The 17,508-nt window shown below is 46.9% G+C and overlaps 1 protein-coding gene across 2 annotated transcripts in view; it reads left to right on the forward strand.

The window, feature by feature from the left end:
• The window catches only part of hm13 (histocompatibility (minor) 13), a 72,668-nt gene extending 56,174 nt beyond the window's left edge, over positions 1-16,494 (forward strand). Inside the window, exons 12-13 of one of the 2 annotated variants that reach the window (XM_038803662.1) lie at positions 3,204-3,388; positions 16,078-16,494. In XM_038803662.1, the coding sequence (XP_038659590.1) occupies positions 3,204-3,351 (148 nt within the window). In that variant the 3' untranslated portion in view covers positions 3,352-3,388; positions 16,078-16,494. The remainder of the gene's footprint in view (positions 1-3,203; positions 3,389-16,077) is intronic. The other variant, XM_038803663.1, reaches the window with a different exon arrangement.
• Positions 16,495-17,508: the final 1,014 nt, after the last annotated feature.

The following is a 17,508-nucleotide window of genomic DNA, read 5'->3' on the forward strand; positions in this document are numbered from 1 at the left end:
AAAAAGTCCCGCACCTTAATATACCGGAATTCATTCCCCCTCGTCAACCCAAACTTGGCCTCCAGCACCCTCAAGCTAGGGAAGCTCCCTTCCAAGAACAAATCTCCCATCTGCTCAATCCCCACCCTCTGCCATACCCGATACCCCCCGTCCAACCTTCCCGGGGCAAACCGATGGTTGTCACATACCGGGGACCAGACCGATGCTCCTGTTGCTCCCACGTGCCTCCTCTACTGTCCCCAGATCCGAAGGGCCACCACCACTACAGGACTGGTGGAGAAGCGCGCCGGCGGGGACGGCAGAGGTGCCGTCACCAACGCCCCAGACTGGTACCCCCAAATGAGGCTGCCTCAACCCCCCCCCCCCCCCCCCCCCCCCCCCCCCCCTCCCGGGGCCACCACCATTTCCTTATGGCTATGTTAGCCGCCTCATAATAGTTGCTGAAATCCGGCAGTGCAAGCCCCCGATTCTGCCCGAGCATCACCCTCTTCACTCGCGGGGACTTGCCCGCCCATACAAAGCCCAAAATGATCTTGCTTACCCTCTTTAAAAAAAGGAACGTTGAAACATTTCTGTGTTAAGTGCTACATCAATCCTGTTTATTCTGTAACATTCCTGGCAGGTTCGCCAGAAAGCAGATATTTTGTGCAAAAACACACCTTGCAGCAACTTGAATGGAAGTGTTCTCTTCAGAGAACTGATTTCCTCCTCCTCCTCTCTCTTTCTTCTCTTCCCCGCCCCGATTGAGCTGACTCTTGGTCATGCATTGTTCTTTGTGGATCATCAGATCTGTTGCCCAAGAGGCCACTCTTGTATGTCAGCCTAGGTATTGATTGATTGTTTCACGGGTGTGGGTATCACTAGGTTGAAAGAGCAGCGACATATTCATGAAAAGCAATGCAGCCAAGACTGTTATTGTTCACTCCAGAGGTCTGTAGTTGCCAACAGAGGTTGCTGACTGGGTGGTTAGCATTCAGAAACCTGGCAGGCCTTTTTTTATTTGCTTTACCCAGAAATCCGAGCAGTGCGGAATCACAGAAATCCACAGCTTAACGTAACCACTGCAGTTCGCTGATGAACAAGTCTGATCCAACACTGTTAACAAATTGCAGGAACATTGTGAACCAAAGACCATATTTTTTTTAACATTCTCTTGAGGGATTAGAAGTGAAGATGGGACGTGTTTCAAACGCGTTCGAACAGGATCTCGGGTGACCTGTGTTTTGAATGAAAAATTAAACATCGCTAATTTTATTGAAACTTTTCAATAATACCCCCCGTCCAACCTTCCCGGGGCAAACCGATGGTTGTCACATACCGGGGACCAGACCGATGCTCCTGTTGCTCCCACGTGCCTCCTCTACTGTCCCCAGATCCGCAGCAGATTGACATTGCAATGACACATTGTGTGTCTGTGTGATGATTCTTCCACTGCATTTTTGCCAGCGCAGTTTTGAATTGAGTTTAAATGTGACCGCTCTACCTTCCAGGTGACTGTTGGCAAGAAAGGAATGAAGTTTTTAAAAATGAGTACCCAATTATTTTTTTTTACATAAATTTAGAGCACCCAATTAATTTTTTTTCCAATTAAAGGGCAATTTAGCATGGCCAATCCACCTACCCAGCACATTTTTGGGTTGTAGGGGTGAGACCCATGCAGACACGGGGAGAATGTGCAAATCTGGAAATGCAAGTCGCGGTGAGTTTTTCTCGTTCCTGACGGATTGGGCCTGTACTTTCAAGCTGTTGGCTATCTTATCCACATGATAACTCTTTTCTCTAATGCAAATTTAAAAATGGAAGGAATCGCTGGCCATCTGGGTGCAGCATGCAGTTCTCTATATAAATACGGGCACAGTAATTTCTAATGTTTAAGATTAATAGATTTTCTGTTTCCACAGTAGTGAAGCCTCAATATGGTGAGCTTTATTTTAATGAAGATCAAGATTGTTATTAATAGGTTCCTTGTGTTTCACATCTCCACATCCCCAATAAAGGACATATTATTCACCTGTGTTGTTTTTGCACACTGGCTTGACAAATATGGAAGATACATCTTGTCCGCCTTCTCAAAGGGCAGGAAAGATGCATAGTGAAAAGATAGAAAGTGGCAATGGAAAGCAAGTTCAAAAACTAGATCTATCCCCCCCCCCCCCCAAAAGGTACAGGCACCGTACACCTTCAGCCTACTCCAAGCTGCTGCTATTTCATGTTTGAGAGTTACCAACTTGGCTATTCAATCATGTTAGGTATCATAACTGAGCCTGATGCTGCCCACATAAATACATCTGAGGGTTGCTGGATAGTAACCAGGATCGGAAACTATCTGTTGCTGTTCTACTCCCCACCTCCGTTGAATCGGAAGTGCTATGTAGCAGAAATCAAAGGAATCTAGGAATAAGTCACAATGGTTTTACAAATTTGTTGTGCAGCAGATTGACATTGCAATGACACATTGTGTGTCTGTGTGATGATTCTTCCACTGCATTTTTGCCAGCGCAGTTTTGAATTGAGTTTAAATGTGACCGCTCTACCTTCCAGGTGACTGTTGGCAAGAAAGGAATGAAGTTTTTAAAAATGAGTACCCAATTATTTTTTTTTACATAAATTTAGAGCACCCAATTATTTTTTTTTCCAATTAAAGGGCAATTTAGCATGGCCAATCCACCTACCCAGCACATTTTTGGGTTGTAGGGGTGAGACCCATGCAGACACGGGGAGAATGTGCAACCTCCACGTGAACAGTGACCCGAGGCGGGGACCGAACCAGAGTCCTCGGTGCCATGTGGCAGCAGTGCTAACCACTGCGCCGCCGTGCAGCCCGAAGGGACTGAAGGTTAAATTTTTTTTGTTCTCCATTCCAAGGTGTAATACATAATTTCAGATTTTCAGAGTCGCAAATTCAGTTATAAATACAATTTTAGTGTTAATTTATTGCATTTGTTTGAGTCATCATTGCTGTCCTCAATATGTTTTCAAATGCTGAAATTTCTTCTGACTATTCAAGTCTGGGAATGAATTGAAACGGAATTTGTGATGCCAGGTTTGTTTCAATGGGAGATTTGAGATTTTTCTGTGTTTTGCATTTGCTGTTCTTTTTTAAAAAAAATTTGTTTGTGCACTTTTCTTAATAAACTTCATTTTTTTTGTTCTCTTCTTCTTACCCTATCCCTCTCCCTTTTCACGTCCTGTTACTCAATCAGCTACGAGTCTTCAGCTGAGATCCTGCCACACACGCCAAGACTCACCCACTTTCCCACTGTCTCGGGCTCCCCTGCTAGTCTGGCCAACTCCATGCAGCAAAAGCCCAACTCCCCCCGCCGTAGGCGGACCAATCCGAGCCCCATGTAGTCATGTGATGGGGCTTGTGGAGCAGTCAACGGGTCAGGTATACACCGACTTCTTGCCATGCTTTGCCTGTATATTATTTCCAGCATGTTGCTGCTGAGCAAGCTTATCTGGCTTCTTGTGTGTTGGTTTCTTTTCCTCTGTGCTTAGCCTGGTTTTTTTCTCTTTCTTCCCCCCCCCCCCCCTTAATTATTTGTTCTTCATTTGAAGGTGGAGCTGTTAATGCATTAATGAGCAGCTTAAACTGCATGCCCTTAACATGACCCTCAGCAAAGCTTGGCTGCCGTGCTTTTAGTAGTGTGATGTGTGTCACAATTGCTAATTGTTCAGCATGGGCATCGCTATGCTGGATTATGCTGATTGGCTTTATTTCAACACTGGCTCCAGCATTTTGCAAGCAGATCCTGAAAATGAAAGAACATACAATCCACCTAACCGCTCACTTAAACTCAGCTGTCTATATTCGAAGAACAGAAAATAATGCCCAGCATAATCACATGTCGTCTGTACACTGTTGTTCAGCTGCCTGATGCAACTCATTCAAGTTACATTCAAGTTTAACTTTGCCTTGCCGTAGACACTGAGATGCCATTCTGTGTATGCTGAATAATTGGAAATGGCATTACAGTACTACATTTAGAAATGTAAATTGGGCGTATTTAGGGTAGCAATATTCTGATTTATTTGGTTGTGCTATAGAAATGTAATGCTTTTTTTCGAAAGCTTAATTTGAAATCACTGTGTTTCTTCAGGGTATCAGTAAGCACTTTTCAGGCAAACATTTATGACCTTCACAGGGTCCTATCCAGTGTTGTGACGTCAGCTCTTCAGAAAATGTAAAATCACTTAAAGCCACAATAGCTCTTGGATACGACTCTACTCCTGACTAATTTCATGTTTGAACCATACACACTTTAGCTGTCCAGTTACAGAGTCATGGTCATTGCAGGACAGAAGGAGGCAATTCCGTCCATTAAGTCAGCCCCGGCTCTAATTGAGCAATTCTGTCCGTCCCGTTCCTCCAATTTTCCTTTTAAATTATTTTTGCAGTTTTGCTGCTCAACTGTGTGTATGATGTGGACATTTTTTTTTCTGTCTGCAAAGAGCAGATCGTGTTGGAAGAAAGTAGAATGATGACCAGGTCAGTCCTTTTGAGCCAGTGCCAAGAAATGAATAAGTGAAAAAAGACCGATATCTGCTCCACGTTTTTGTCCTCCGATTCCTCTGTGATCGAGACTCAAACAGTGTATGGAATAGAGCATAAAACTTGTCGTAAATAAAAGCAAAAAATGCTGGAAGTAGTCAGCAGATCAGGCAGTATCTGTGGAGAAAGAAGCAGTTAATATTTCAGGTCAAAAATTAACTATTTCTAAGGCAGCACAGTGGCGCAGTGGTTAGTTAGCATTGCTGCCTCACAGCGCCGAGGTCTCGGGTTCAATCCCGGCCCTGGGTCACTGTCCGTGTGGAGTTTGCACATTCTCCCCGTGTTTGTGTGGGTTTCGCCCCCACAACCCAAAATATGTGTCTTGTAAGTGGATTGGTCATGAAAATTGCCCCTTAATTGGGAAAAAAATGAATTGAGTACTCTAAATTTATTATTTTTAAAAATTAACTCTTTTCTCTGTGCAAATGCTGCCAGACCTGCTGAGCATTTCCAGTATTTTCTGCTTTTTTAAATCTCTGATTTCCAGTATCTGCAGTGTTCTGCTTTTATAGAATGTATCTTGTTCTGTGACTTCACTGCTACCCTTAACGGACTTGGTAAATTCATTGTCTTGAAGTGAGGTTTTTGTCTAGCTTTGAAGCACCAAAACATTTAGCTTTTTCAATGAATTCAAAATGAGAATATGGTGCAGCTGTTGCATCTCTGAAGAGGAGTAACATTTCCATATGAGGGACAGTCTCCAGTTAGGGATTTGGCTTGTCGGGTTACAGTGCTTTTTTGTCATAGTACCCATTCGGCCCATCGAGTCTGCACCGACCCACTTAAGCCTTCACTTCCACCCTATCCCCGTAACCCAATAACCCCTCCTAACCTTTTTTGGTCACTAAGGGCAATTTATCATGGCCAATCCACCTAACCTGCACGTCTTTGGACTGTGGGAGGAAACCGGAGCACCCGGAGGAAACCCACGCAGACACGGGGAGAATGTGCAAACTCCGCGCACACAGTGACCCAGTGGGGAATCGAACCTGGGACTCTGGCACTGTGAAGCCACTTGTGCTACCGTGCCGCCTCTTGCTCGTCATTCCTCAAAAAACTCTAACCACTATTTCCTTTTCACAAAACCATATTTAAAAAAAAATTTGGAGTACCCAATTATTTTTTTTTTCAATTAAGGTGCAATTTAGCGTGGCCAATCTACCTAACCTGCACATCTTTGGGTTGTTGGGGTGAAACCCACGCAGACATCTGCAATAAGCATCTCCTTTTTTGCCCTGATCCAATCCTATATATCCGTTGACAGCCAGGGTTGTCTGGATTTGTTACCTTTGCAGGAACCCTTTGGCCATGCACTCTATTTCCTTTTTGAATGAATCCCACTCTTCTGATGTCCATTTTCCTACAAACCGCTGCTCCCAGTACGCTATGGCCATATACTGTCTTGTCTTTAAATTGTCCTTCCCCCCCCCCCAATCTTTATTTCTGGTCCATCTTTGCACTCCATAACTATATTAAATCTTACTGCGTTATTGCCACTATCAGCAAAATGCTCCCCCACTCACAGTTCTACCACCTGCCTGGCTTTGTTCCCTTAAATTATTGATGAATCCTGCCTCATTGCACATTACCAGGTCTAGAATCAACTGCTCCCTGATTGGCTCTTGAACTGCTGTAAGAAATTGTCCTGCATATACTTACGAATTCACATTCAATGCTATCTTTGTCAATGTCATTTTCCCATACATGTAGATTTAAGAAAAATTTTTAGGTATCCAATTCATTTTTTTTTCCAATTAAGGAGAGATTTGGCATGGCCAATCCACCTACCCTGCACATCCTTGGGTAGTGGGGGTGCGACTCTTGCAGACACGGGGAGAATGTGCAAACTCCACATGAACAGTGACGGGGACCAGGAGCGAACCCGGGTCCTCGGTGCCGTGAGGCAGCAGTGCTAACTACTGTGCCGCCTCCCAATCGATATGGTTATTGCGGTACCTTTCTTGCACACCCCATTTATTTCTTCCTGTATACTCTGTCTTACAGTATGACGACTGTCATGGGGCCTATAAGCTACCCCCACAAGTGATCTCTTGCCTTTCCTGTTTCTTATCTCAATCCAAACTCTATCTTGCTCTTTCAAGCTAAGGCCACCTCTCATGACTGTGCTAATGACATCCTTCATTAACAGAACTACTCCATCACCTTTTTCCTAGCTTCCTGTCTTTTTGAAGTGTTGAATACACTTGGATTTTCAAGTTCCAGCCTTGATCATCTTACAGTCATGTCTCCATAATGACTATCAGGTTATTTTTTTTTTAAAATAATTTTTACAAAATACAAAATATAATCATCTTAGCTCTATTAACATACAACCGCGGTAACACCCCATGAACAATACCCCCCCAGCTTCAAGAGCAACTTCAAAAAAAAAGGACAACAAAAAAGAAAAAGAACAAAGAGAAAAACCAAAAAAGAGAGAGATAGCACCCTCCACAAACCCATGTGCACAGTTCTCCCCCCCCCCCCCCCCCCCCCCCTGGGTTGCTGCTGCTGTCGGCCTCTTTTCCTACCGTTCCGCCAGGAAGTCCAGGAAAGGCTGCCACCGCCTGAAAAACCCTTGTACTGATCCCCTCAGGCCAAATTTCACCCGCTCCAATTTAATGAACCCCGCCATATCATTGATCCAGGCCTCCACGCTTCGGGGCCTCGCATCCTTCCACTGGAGCAAGATCCTCCGCCGGGCTACTAGGGACGCAAAGGCCAGAACACCGGCCTCTATCGCCTCCTGCACTCCCGGCTCCACTGCAACCCCAAAAATTGCGAGTCCCCAGCCTGGCTCAACCCTGGATCCCACCACCCTCGACCCCGTCTTTGCCACCCCCTTCCAAAACTCCCCCAACACTGGGCACGCCCAAAACATATGGGCGTGGTTCGCTGGGCTCCCCGAGCACCTAGCACACCTGTCCTCGCCCCCGAAAAACCTACTCATCCTCGTCCCAGTCATGTGGGCCCTATGCAGCACCTTGAACTGTATGAGGCTAAGCCTCGCACAGGACGAGGAGGAATTCACTCTCTCCAGGGCATCCGCCCACGTCCCCTCCTCAATCTCCTCCCCCAGCTCCTCTTCCCACTTCCCCTTCAGTTCCTCCACCGAGGCCTCGTCTACCTCCTGCATTACCCGGTATATGTCCGAGATCCTCCCTCCTCGACCCACACCCCCGAGAGCACCCTATCCCGCACCCCTCGCGGGGGCAGCAAGGGGAATCCCTCCACCTGCTGCCTGGCAAACGCCCTCACCTGGATGTACCTAAACATGTTCCCCGGGGGGAGCCCAAACTTCCCCTCCAACTCCCCCAAGCTCGCGAACCTCCCCTCCACAAACGGGTCCCTCAACCTCCTAACCCCTGCCCTCTGCCAGCCCAGAAATCCGCCATCAATCCTCCCTGGGACAAACCGATGGTTCCCCCGTATCGGGGCCTCCATTGAGCCCCCCATTTCTCCCCTGTGCCGTTTCCATTGCCCCCAAATTTTGAGGGTAGCCGCCACCACCGGGCTCGTGGTATACCTCGTTGGAGGGAGCGGCAAACGGCGCCGTTACTAGCGCTTCCAGGCTCGTGCCCACACAAGACGCCGCCTCCATCCTCTTCCACGCTGCCCCCTCCTCATCCATTGCCCACTTACGCACCATCGCTGCGTTGGCCGCCCAGTAATACCCACAGAGGTTGGGCAATGCCAGCCCCCCCCCCCCCCCCCCCCCCCCCCACCCCCCCCCCCCTACCCCTACCTCGCTCCAGGAACACTCTTCGAACTCTCGGAGTCCCATGCGCCCACACAAATCCCGTGATACTGCTGTTGAACCTCCTGAAAAAGGCCTTCGGGATAAGGATGGGGAGGCACTGGAACAAGAACAAAAACCTCGGGAGCACCGTCATCTTGACGGACTGCACCCTCCCCGCCAGTGACAGCGGTAACATATCCCACCTCTTAAACTCCTCCTCCATCTGCTCCACCAACCTTGTGAGGTTGAGCTTGTGCAGGGCCCCTCAGCTCCCCGCCACCTGGACCCCTAGGTACCTAAAACTCTTCCCTGCCTGCTTCAATGGGAGCCTACCAATCCCCTCCTCTTGATCCCCCGGATGCACCACAAACACCTCACTCTTGCCCAGGTTCAGCTTATACCCCGAGAAACCCCCGAATTCCCCAAGAATCCTCATCACCTCCGGCATCCCCCCCCACCGGGTCCGCCACATATAGCAACAGGTCGTCCGCGTACAGCGACACTCGATGCTCCTCCCCACCCCGCACCAGACCCCTCCAGTTCCCTGACTCCCTCAGTGCCATGGCCAGGGGCTCAATCGCCAACGCGAAGAGCAAGGGGGACAGGGGGCACCCCTGTCTCGTCCCCCGGTACAGCCGAAAGTACTCCGACCTCCTTCTATTCGTGGCTACACTTGCCATCGGGGCCTCGTAGAGCAGCCTCACCCACCGGATAAACCCCTCCCCAAACCCAAACCTCTCCAACACCTCTCACAAGTACTCCCACTCAACCCTATCGAAGGCCTTCTCCGCGTCCAACACCACCACTATCTCCGCCTCCCCTTCCACCGCCGGCATCATAACGACATTGAGGAGTCTTCGCACATTTGTGTTCAGCTGCCTTCCCTTCACAAACCCCGTCTGGTCCTCATGTATGACCCCCGGCACGCAATCCTCTATTCTAGTGGCCAGGATCTTTGCCAGCAGCTTAGCGTCGGCAGCGAAATCGGCCTATATGATCCACACTGCAGAGGGTCCTTGTCCCGCTTCAGGATCAAGGAAATCAGCGCCCGTGACATAGTTGGGGGCAGAGCCCCCCCCCTCCCTTGCCTCGTTGAAGGTCTGGACCAACAGGGGGCCCAACAGGTCCAAATACTTTTTATAGAATTCAGCCGGAAACCAGTCCGGCCCCGGTGCCTTCCCCGACTGCATGCTCCCTATCCCTTTGACCACCTCCTCCAACTCGATCGGCGCCCCTAGTCCCTCCACCTGCTCCTCTTCCACCCTCGGGAATCGCAACTTGTCCAGGAAGCGCCCCATTCCCCCCTCTCCACCGGGGGTTCAGACCGGTACAGTTCCCCATAGAAGTCTCTGAAGACCCCATTGACCTCTACACCCCTCCGCACCACCTTCCCAGCGCTATCCCTCACTCCCCCAATCTCCCTGGCCGCGTCTCGCTTCCGGAGCTGGTGCGCCAGCATCCTGCTCACCTTCTCCCCGTGTTCGTACACAGCCCCCTGTGCTTTCCTCCACTGGGCTTCCGCCTTTCTGGTCGTCAGTAGGTCAAATCTGGCCTGAAGGCTACGCCTCTCCCCCAGCAATCCCTCCTCCGGGGCCTCCGCATATCTCCTATCCACCTGCACCATCTCCCCTATCAGTCTTTCCCTTTCCCTCTGCTCCCCCCCCTCTCCCCCTCGAATGGAGATCAATTCCCCCCTCATCACCGCCTTCAATGCCTCCCAGACCGTCCTCACCCGAACCGCCCCGTTATCATTGGCCTCGAGGTATCTCTCAATACACCCCCGGACCCTCCCGGCCACCCGACTATCAGGTTATACATATTTATTTCTGTCTGCGCTAAAAGTTCTTCAATTTTGTTATGAATGTTGTGCGTATTCAGATGTTGAGCCTTTTAAAGTTTTTTTTTTTTTGCCTTTACTGGCTCTGGTCTTATCTGCTGGTGAATTGACAGCTCTGTCCCTTGCTGCCACACCCTGTTTATCATTGCTGCTATTGTTACCCTGCTCTACCTTGTTGTTTCCCTTTGGTTTACTGCCTATACCTCCTCTCGTGATCCCTAGCCCTTTTCAATTTAGGTCAAAGCCCTCTATTATCCTAATTATACCACTTGCCAGAGCACTGATCCCAGCACGACACTAGTGAAGACCCTCCCGATAGTACAGTTCCCATTTTCTCCACTGCTGGTGCCAGTGCCCCATGAATTGTAACCCATTTCTCTCGCACCCGTCTTTGAGCAACACCTTCATCTCCGTAAGCATGTTTACCCTGCAGGTGGCATTTTCCTCCCCCTTCACAGCGTGTTCCGCAACGGTCAAGGACGACTCGCCTGTGGCCAACTGCGGACGGGGTTTCCTGTTGAACGCACACCTCGCCATCGGGGGGACTGTAAGATCCCGCTAGCGTGAAATCCCACCCAATGTCAGTTTGCTAGTGGCTCAGGAAACCTTTTGGGTGTTGCTTTTTTTTTAGTCCCTAGCTGCTCATATTCTCAACGCAGCAACTCTTTGATGGCCCTATCTGTGTCATTGGAACACACATGGGCCACAGCAAATGGATCCTCCCCCTCTACTTCAAATTTCTCTCCATCCCCAAGCAGATGCCCTGAACCCAAGCACGGCAAAGCAGCACAGCCGACTGGACTCGTTCTTGGCTGCAGAGAATTGTCTCTATTCTCCCATGCATCCACGTTGCACAATTTTCTACACTGAGCTCCTATCCCAGAACATAAACTATAAATACTTTCACTGTATTAATTTTCAGGCTTTTAAAATCTATCTTCAGGGCCACCTAATTGCTATTTCTTGCTTTATTTGTTTTTTATTTTTGATTGTGATGGTGCCTTTATATCATGGGTTCTGGCCCTTCATCTTCATCCCTTGGGGGATGAAAACCCTGATTATCTATGCCGCTAGAGGGGGCAGCACAGCGGCGCAGTGGTTAGCACAGCTGCCTCATGGTGCCGAGGTCCCGGGTTCAATCCCGGCTTTGGGTCACTGTCCGTGTGGCAGCAGTGCTAACCACCAACCACTGCGCGTGAGGCTACAGTGTTAACCTCTGCCACCTGCGCCTCAGTACTATAGTCACCCAGGAGTTAGAAGTGGTTTTAATTCTTATAAACATTTCCTGGGGGCAGTACAGTGGTGCAGTGGTTAGCACTGCTGCCTCATGGCGCCGAGGTCCCAGGTTTGATCCCAGCCTCGGGTCACTGTCCCTGTGATGATTGCACATTCTCCCTGCGTTTGCGAGAGTTTCACTCTCCACAACCCAAAAATGCGCAGGGGAGGTGGATTGGCCATGCTAAATTGCCCCTTCATTGGAAAAGATGAATTGGGTACTCTAAATTATTTTTTAAGGTAAAAAAAATCCATGCCACTAGATGATCTTCAGCTAAAAGCGATCTGTTCGCACAGAGGCAGTAAAGTCTAGCCCCAAGTTGTTTTCAGCATCAAGTGATACTACAGTTACCATTGGGAAATTAATACCACTCTTCATACTTCTGACATGCAAAGAAAAACTGTGACAGCTAGCCAGCTGAAATGCAGCTGGGAAAAGCTGGGACTGTGCAGCAAGGTTCCTTAGCCGTCAAGTGGTTGAGGAAAAAGTAGGTTTATTTTAAAAAACGTCAGTTGGGACCCTTCATCCGAAACTGAAACAATTTGTCTTTGTTCCTGATGCTGAATGCCCTGTGTTTCCAGCATGTACTGTTGTCTGTGTGTCTGCAGAAACCAGCCTAGTTGCTACATGGCCGGTTTAACATCCAGTGGATCAAAATCTTTCATTTATCTAATTGTTTTGAACACACAGGATTGGGGGTTCAGGGCAGTGCAAATTAATCGTCCTCATTCTAGGTAGTAGTGATCTTCTCATTTGTGGGTTTGAAACCTGACATTACAGCTTTTCGTGAAAGTGTGTGGGTAGTTCACCGTGGGCGTGAATGAGCCACTCTGATGTGTCAATAATAAAGATTATTGTTATTATTATAAGTAGGCTTACATTAACACTACAATGCAGTTACTTTGAAAATCCCCTAGTCGCCACACTCAAGCACCTGTTTGGGTACACAGAGGGAGAATTCAGAATGTCCAATTCCCCTAACAAGCATGTCTTTCGGGACTTCTGGGTGGAAACCAGAGCACCCGGAGGAAACCCACGCAGACACTGGGAGAACGTGCAGACGCCGCACAGACAGTGACCCAGCTGGGTATTGAACCTGGGTCCCTGGAGCTGTGAAGCAACAGTGCTAACCACGTGCCCATCGCGTGTCAGAAGAATTGCGCGTCTCATGCTGATTGTTTATGCTTCGCACTGCAGACCTGTAGCCAGTCTGCTCAGTAAATCACTTGCTGTTTTGAGAGGAGTATGAAAAGTCGATTGATTGTTGCGTCATGTTCCTCTTGCCCGATGATGTGCAAGCAGAATTGACAAGAGCTGGTCAGGTAAATTCTGTGGCTGACTTGGACGGAGGAAGGTGCTAAGATGTGCAACAAGGAAGAAAATAAATTGTTATAATGTAGCAAAAGAAATATCAGAGATAATATTCCCCCCTCCCGCACTGTGTGTTAGTGTCTAGAATATACTACCGAACAGGAGTGGTTGGAAGGACAAATTTTCCAAGACACTGGGGTTAAGGCATGAGGAATGGCACTTGTATGGCTATTTCTAACAGCTCCCACATGTACAGTGTGTTGACTGAACTCCTCTTCTGCTATACCATTCTATGAAACATTAAAATGAAAATGTGTTTTGGGGGGGGGGGGGGGGGGGATGTTGCTGCAAAGTTCGGAGACGAAACAGCTGTCATTATCCCAAGTCCCAGCATTGAAATATTGGTTCAGGTAATCTGTTTTGGTGATGTAGGTGATAAATATTGCACAGAACACTAGGGAGAACTCCCCTCTGCTTCTTTGTAGCACATTTTACGTCTTCCTGAGAAGGAAAAAAAATAAAGTTGTATCTTAACCTCGCCACACGAGTTGCGCCATTACTAGACTCCTAAATGACCCTCTTCTGGACTGGCCTGATTAAAATTACACCCCTGTATGCTTCACCTGATGCCGGTGTCTCTGTATTTACATTGTGTACCTTTTTGTTGCCCTGTTATGTATTTTCTTTTCATGTTCCAAATGATCAGTTTGAGCTGCTCGTAGAAAAATACTTTTCACTACCTCAGTTTGCGTGACAATAAACAAATCCAATCCTGACCACTGCAGCAAAGAAAGTTGCGGGTTGTACTTGTGCGCTACTTGTGTAACTGAATTTAACAACCCTGCTTTAAAAATTATTTTGTTTTCAAATCCTTGCATGGCTTTACTCCTCTCCCATCTCCCTATCCTCTTGAACTCTGCCCTCTTCCCAATTCTGGCTTCTGGCACATCCCCAATTTACATTGTCCCATCACTAGAAAATTCTCATCTCACTGCTGATGGTGATTTGGGGAGGGGGGGGGGGTGCGCGCGTGCAGCAAAGAGCTGTGAAAGCAGATTGTGGGAGATCTGACTCCCCAGATTGCCTAACTGGGCAATAGATTCAATAAAAAACATTCCGCAGCATCTTCAATCCCCAAAGATTGTACAAGTTCCACGTTCTAACCAAGGAATAGTAGCGAAAAATTGTATGGATGCTGTTTATGGGGAGGCAAGATGAGTGGAAAAAAGTTCTTGTAAATCATATGTACTACCACAGCCCAGTTTCTGTGATGTAAATTCTATGTCAAACAGGTTCAACTGAGGCCCTGGAACAGATTAGCTGTCTGCTTTATCGGGAGGCAAAATTTGTAATTGGTTCTTGCTGATACTGCTGTGCGGATTCAGTTCCAGGTGTTCCAGGGATCCTTGGCTGTGTCATGTCCTGTTGAGATGATCTCCATATTAGCAGAACTCCGATCATGTGATGTGTTCAATCAGTTGCAGCCGTCACGGCGCCAAGGACCCGGGTTCGATCCCGTCTCTGTGTCGCTGTCCGTGTGGAGTTTGCACATTCTCCCCGTGTTTGGGTGGGTTTCGCCCCCACAACCTAAAGATGGGCAGGGTAGGTGAATTGGCCACTTTAAATTGCCCCTTAATTAGAAAAAATGAATTGGGTACTCTAACTTTAGTTTAAAAAAAACGATTGGAGCCAACCTAATTTCAACACACCACAGCTGACCAGTCACAAATCTCTGAATCTTCGTAAGTAATTGGTGTAATTAACTTCAGTCTCTGCGAGTGGCTGCAGAATGAGGTTTCATTGAGAATACACAACCCATCTCCTTTCAGCAACAACATGTCGTAATTGCAGCATCTTAAAATGTCCTGAGAGACTGCACGGGCAGAGTTTGGTATTGAGCCACATAGATGGTTACCAAAGGTGCCATTAGTCCCAACCAAGGACGAACAGTTGGTCAGGGTTAGACCTTGGCCCGTATCTTAGCTGGAGAGGTACGCAGTAAGGTTTTGTGTGGAAATTCCAGAGTGTGCGGCACAGGCATTGCCACCATTGGTGACACAGTGTAAATGGGGAGATGTGCCAGAAGCCAGAATTGGGCAGAGGAAGAGGATAGAGACTGGGAAGGTGAAGCCATGTAAGGATTGGAGAACAAGAAAATAATTTTTAAATGGAGGCATTGTCAGAGAAGAATGCACAAGTGGATCCAGCTATTGTGATTGTTGCACTCTTAACTTTTTTGCATTTATTTTTCTGGCTGTTTGAATTGTTTGCCGTTAACCTGAAGAAGGATTTTGATCAACTTTATTGTGGGGGTGGGGCTGGATATGTTGGGGTCGATTTGTTTTGCTGGCTGTCATTCTTTTGCTTTCATCCTCTTTCCCAAAAGAGCAGACTATATCCTGGCCACTCACACTTCCCGCCCTAGTGCAGTATGGTACCAAAGGTGCTGCCAGCCTTCTATAACTTGGCCATTTCACGTTTATGAATGTTGGCGGGCTGTTGAATCCAGGAGCTTCTCCTACCCAAGCTTGTCCTCCATTTATATCCACACATGGGCACTTCCGCACCCCAGCAAGAGTCACTGGATCAATATTGGGGTGAGAGGCTGAGTTAAGTTGGCTCTATGCTCTCAGGAGTTGAGAAGAGTGAGATTACCTCATTGAAACATACAAGGGGAGATGTTTGACAGACTAGACACTGAGACGGTTTTCCCTGACTGAGGAATCTACAACACTGTGCACTCCCACCAATCTCGGGATAAATGTTTTAGGACTGAGAGGAGGAGAAATTTCTTCACTCTCGAGGGTTGCAGATACTCCTTTATTAAATATATTTGGGGCTGAGCTGGACAGATTTCTGGTGTCCCAGGGAATTGAAGATTATGGATCGGGAGGAAGTGGAGTAGAGGCAGAAGATCAGCCATGAATGTATTGAATGGCAGGACAGGCTCAGTGCTGTATAGTTTGCTGCTCTTATTTCTTACGGGACTGCAAACTTTGTCTCCCTTTTCCTTTCCCGAGCCCAGGGCTGTTGAGGCTTCAGAAGAGATTGGGCATCATGGGGAACGGACCATAAATCAAAACCTGAACCGTACTGCCTTCAAGCAGTTTTCCCTTTAATTAACTTCCATTTCTTGGAAGTGAGCCGTGGGCACTTGATGTGTTGCTCATGCCAACTAGTTGTCAAGCAAAGGCTTCATTAGAGGAACAGGAATTTGGGACCAAGGATCATCATTCTGACTCTGAGATGCCAGGCCTTTGGGGGATGATGGAGAAAAAGAAAGCAGTTCACTTTCTAAGTGTCAGCATTTATGTTGGTAATTTTCCAGATGACTTTAATTTCCATCTCGTTTCCAAATGCAGGTATGAAGAAAAGGCTGCCCTTAGCGACAAAGAGCCTTTGGATGAAGCCACAGACGATTTGAAAGAAAACAAGAAGGAGCAGTAACGGGAGACACCATAGAGCAAACAATTTTTTTTTTTTTTTTAAAAACCCTCACTCCCAGCTGCCTGTTTTGTGTTCATTTCATGCAGATACCTTATTGTACCGACCATGGTCATGTGTGTCTTGTGTCCCTGGCAACGTATGGGGAAACAAAAGTATTTTATTACATCATGCTACAGCGCTAGTTATTCAGTTCTTCTTGACTGTTTTATATGAATGTGCCAACTAATTGTTTTTAAGAGGAAACAAAAACCTGAGGGGTTGCACCAGTGCCTATCTGTATTTTTAATTTATTTTGAATGGATTAAAGTGATCATGACATTTTTTGAACTCAACGGTACCAGTATTTTTTGGTTTGCTTCACAAACAAATGCAGAAACTGAAATTTTAAACAGCTGTGCGCCCAGTCCATGTTAAACTTGTATTTAAAAAGAAAATACTTCAGCTGTTTTTTTTTTTTGTTTGTTTTTTGCTGCTGCTGCTTTCTCTTGTAGACTTTTTTTGTGTGATTTTAAAAGGGAATTTGGGGATTAAATGGACAGTTTTGTGCAAAAAATCACCATGACCAACCACAAACTAGGATTGCGCGACCTTGCATAAACCAAAAATGATGGGGGAGTTAACTGCTGATACATAACTGAGGTTTTATAGATGACCTATGTGCTGGAACTGCTTTTGCGTTAGTCTGATGGACAACTTTCATTTTTTTTTCCTGCATTTGTTTGGTAAACAAAAGATGATCTGAGCTATCTCCACAAGTGGCAGCAGATTATTAACAGCAACAAAAATCCTTTGTAGCTTTAATTTTCACAGACAACTGATATGAATATATATATATATTTATATATATATATATATATATATACAGTGTATATATATCTATATCTATGTACCAGCCAATGATGTGATGTCTTAACTGTGATGCATTCAGCATAAGTGTTCACCGCAGGGTTAAAGCTGAATGTGTGTTTTTAGTATCATGTCTGTACCATTGTTTATAGCTTATGGAGGAACCGGAGTGTAAGACCTTGCATGTAGCAGTTGTATCATTTTACTTTGTGTTTCGTTCTCTTCCGTTTCTTAATTTTGTTTGCTTTTTGGTTTCAGTTGAAAGCCAGAATTTGTCATAGGCGACCGCTCACATCAGTCGCCAGCGTTACACATTTAGAAATATATTCGAACTGGCAGTTCAGCCACTTGCTTCAGTTCCATTCCAAGTTGTCGTGGTGCATATAGGCACCAACGATATAGGTAAAAAACAGGATGAGGTCCTACAATCAGAATTTAGGGAGTTAAGAGATAAGTTACAAAGTAGGACCTCAAAGGTAGTAATCTCAGGATTGCTACCA

The sequence above is a fragment of the Scyliorhinus canicula genome, chromosome 7 (genome assembly GCF_902713615.1).
Source record: "Scyliorhinus canicula chromosome 7, sScyCan1.1, whole genome shotgun sequence".
Lineage (NCBI taxonomy): Eukaryota > Metazoa > Chordata > Chondrichthyes > Carcharhiniformes > Scyliorhinidae > Scyliorhinus > Scyliorhinus canicula.